This window comes from Habropoda laboriosa, unplaced genomic scaffold (genome assembly GCF_001263275.1).
Source record: "Habropoda laboriosa isolate 0110345459 unplaced genomic scaffold, ASM126327v1 scaffold175, whole genome shotgun sequence".
Taxonomy (NCBI): domain Eukaryota; kingdom Metazoa; phylum Arthropoda; class Insecta; order Hymenoptera; family Apidae; genus Habropoda; species Habropoda laboriosa.
In genome coordinates, this window is record NW_017100347.1 from 1,152,023 (window position 1) to 1,155,974 (window position 3,952).

At 29.0% G+C, this 3,952-nt stretch overlaps 1 protein-coding gene across 1 annotated transcript; it reads left to right on the forward strand.

Annotated features, from left to right (window-relative positions):
- The first annotated feature begins 457 nt into the window (after positions 1-457).
- On the forward strand, positions 458-3,272 carry LOC108574616 (protein SET). The gene is made up of 5 exons (XM_017937235.1): positions 458-715; positions 1,345-1,546; positions 1,969-2,174; positions 2,420-2,684; positions 2,798-3,272. The coding sequence occupies exons 1-5, from the start codon at positions 458-460 to the stop codon at positions 2,821-2,823; spliced, it is 957 nt and encodes a 318-aa protein (XP_017792724.1). The 3' UTR covers positions 2,824-3,272.
- Positions 3,273-3,952: the final 680 nt, after the last annotated feature.

A 3,952-nucleotide genomic window follows, 5' to 3' on the forward strand; every position in this document is an offset into this window, starting at 1 on the left:
TTTATTATTGTATTGTAATAATTGTAATATTTAATTGTAAATTAAAAGCATAAATAGTTGTACATCAAAAGATTGCTTTTTACATCGGTTATCTATTATAAAAAGCAAAATAATTTCTATATATTCTTTCAGTGGGATAGTTGTTTTAAGTAAAAGTATAATTTATATTTTAAATTGAACGTGTAAAAAATACAAGTTCAAAAGTTGCACGATAAAATGTAAAACTACTTAATTAAAGCTGAATGTTTCACTTTTTTCACTCCAAACGAGATAATAGATCGTAGCAGAATTTTTTAACAGTGGAGTTTCTTGTCTCGATGAACTATTGAATTTGTGGTTGTAGTTTAGCTTGCTTACGCGCCGCGAATTTGTGACACGAGCGTGACGAACGCGGAGTGAGTGCGTACTGAAAATAAACAGAGAGTAGTGGTGTGGTGACAAGAGCGCGGGTCGAACGATGGCTTCGCCGAACAAAAAAGCCAAGGAATTAGAGGATCCAGGTTCGGGTGAGGGTGTTGAGACACGAGATTACGACATTGAAATACAGAAGACACTTGAAGAGATTGACGGGTGTCAGAATCAAATCGATGGCCTCAATGAGAAGGCCAGCGACGAAATTCTTGAAGTTGAAAAGAAGTATAATAAGTTGCGTAAGCCCTATTTCCAGAAGAGAAATGACATTATTAAAAGGATACCCAATTTTTGGGTCACTGCTGTATCCTTTCATACGATGACATTACGTTCTCGCTAATAATAATTACTAATATATCTTTGACGTTTCTCGGCAATGCCGGCGTCCACCGGTGCTAGTCGCCATCTTGCCTACTTGTATACGTATATAAGTATGTATAACTACATGCGGTCACGCGGAATATAATATAAATTTATTTTGATAAAAATTACTTGATATGGTCATTCTTTTAGAAATGTATTTATTATCTTATATATACATACGCTTTATTATTTATTTGCAGTACACTTTGGTTATGTATTGCAATTTGCACTATAGATTGTTCTAATAATATGAATGTTTTTTTCTACAAAATTCTCCTCTTTGTTTACAATTTTAATCTGTTAACCTATTGCTTTTTAAAATTTCTCTTTTAAGCATTTTCATTCTTTGTACTTCATATAAAATTACATTTAATTTCTATACAAAATCATTTTCATACATTGAAATATGAAATATAGTACTTATATCAGTGAGAGATATAATTGGTTAATATTGCACCCTTATAATATATAGTCTAAATATTAAATGACAAATTTCAATATTAAAGAGCTTAAAAATGGAAAGATACTTTTACTTTGGTATAAATTTATGTTACTTGTACATAAGTTGAGTTTATGTGCAAATTTGCATGTTATTATTCATACATAATTAATTTTTATGAAGATGAGGAGGATGCACTTCGATTTTTAAACAAATTGGAAGTTGAAGAATTTGAAGATATTAAATCTGGTTATAGAATTAATTTTCATTTTGATGAAAATCCATATTTTGAAAATGATGTTCTTACAAAAGAATTTCATCTAGGTTCTTCTGGTGAGCACATTTCTAATTCTAATTCTGATTTATAAATTGTTTCTTAAAACTGTTTGTTTTTATAATAACTTTTGTTTAGGAAGAATATCACACTATTTAGAAAAACTTTAACTTAAAGTTAAAATTGAGAATTAGTAATATTAAAATATCTATTATGAATACAGATTTCTTCTTAAACAAATAATATTGTATTCATACATCACAATAATGATTTTTTACAGTTGGAGTAGATGTGCAGGTTCAGTTATATACATGCTTTTTTATGAGATTTACATATAGATATAATAGAAATAATTGCAAAATAATTTCAATATGTCATTTTATTTATGATTTTGACTAATGATTTTTAAAGAATTTGCAAGTGAAAACTAAACTCATTGGTAAATAATCATAGTTTTGATGTATCTCCTGCTTTTTTGCAGGAGATCCAGCATCTCAAAGTACACCTATACGTTGGAAAGAAGGTGCAGATTTAACAAAAAGAGCAAAAACCAAAGCCCCATTAAAAGGTCGTAAAAGGCCACTAAAACACAGGTCATTTTTTGACTGGTTTACGGATCATGGAGATCCAAGTTCAGATGAAATAGCAGAGTTAATTAAAGATGATATGTGGCCTAATCCATTGCAGGTAAGGGTATTGTTCATAATATAATTAAAAAAGTTATTAAATATTAATAATTCTATGTTATTCATAAAATTAATTAGCAGTATCATCACTCATAGGTTATATGTACAATATGCAGACAGTATTTAATTTCAGTGAAATTATGAAATTTTCTTATACAACTTGTTATGAAATGTAACATTGTAATTGATTTTGTTATACAAAACGTATGATATGTTATTTTTATATCATAATTATTTTGTTTTCAGTATTATTTAGCACCAGATATGGATGTTGAAAATGGTATTGAAGGAGATGGTGAAGATTGCGATACAGAGGAGGAGGAAGAAGAAGAAGATGGTGGAGCAGATGATGGTGATGAAGCAGGTGATGGTGAGGAGGGTGATGATAGTATAGTTGTTGTCGAAGATGATGTAGATGAAGATGAAGAGGAAGAAGAGGCTGTGAATGATGAAGATGATGGGGTAAACGAAGATGATGATTTATTAGTAGATGATGAAGTGGATCGTGAAGGTACAACTGATTTTTATGAACTCCGTTGTGATATTTTTATTATATTGTATTAGATCTATCATTTATTATTCTTTAATATTTAGTGTATTTATATACTAATTTCTGTATTACAGATGGCGAGGGGGAAGAACCAGAATAGAATTTAAAAGTTGATTTTTCACAACATTGGTTACAGTCATAGACAATGAGAAAGAATCATTGAAAATACACATCAGATTGATTGAGAATAGATGAAGTTTGCAGGACTGAAAATATTGAGCCATATGAATAAACCTCAGGACAATTTTGGAAAATAAAGTAGGAAATAGAATTTAGTAGACCTAATCTTTTTCGGCACAGAAGGTAATTGTGTGTATAAAAGTACAATATTTGTTTGGTCGTGCCGAAATTAAAGAAACGATGGTCTGAAATAAATTAGATAGGTTTTTCACTGTACTTTGTTCTAAAACAGTGCCGGCACACAGTACGAATTCCTTAGTTATATTCATATGGCCTAGTCATTCTCTACATAGTACGTATATGATGAAGAACACCTGCTCAGCTTCATCGTGTTACAATTACATTAAGAAGAAAATAAATTATAAGAAATAACGAGATAGTGGACAGGTGTTCTTTCCGTTTGTTTCTTTTTTTTGGTCACGAAAATTTATTTTATAGCATTGCTTCCGGAACGAGGTGTTTTAGGTATTTTTGAGAGTGACAATATTGCAGTGTATTCAGGTACACAGCATTCAGTTTTTCTTAAGAAAAGATACATTTGTATAAAATTGTACCTTTTTGTTGTAATACACTTATAAAGTATAATTTACAATTTACATAATTTACAATTACATTTCAATTTCCTTAATATTCTAGAAATGTGAAAAAGTTAATATAATTTTATATATTCTCGGTAATTATTTTACTTTGAGTGTCAATTGAAAACATATCGCAAAACGTAATAAGGTGTATGAAAGTGTATAAAATGTTTAAACATAATTAATACCTTTTACAACAGTTTTTTTATAATTTTGTCATTTATAGAATGTAACATCACACATTTGTGCTCCTTAAAATTATAAAATACTTTTATGAAATTATCATTTTTCGTTAGGTTTATTTACGACTTTTAGATATTTTTATTTTATGACAATGATATTCATATTACGTTTAATGCGTTAAGTTTTATGCGTTGATAAAGTGTAGAAAGTATGCTTTAATACGTCTTTTTCTTTTAACTATTTTAAATGTGTGGTACTACAAGTTAGTGATGTTGCATGGTATAATAA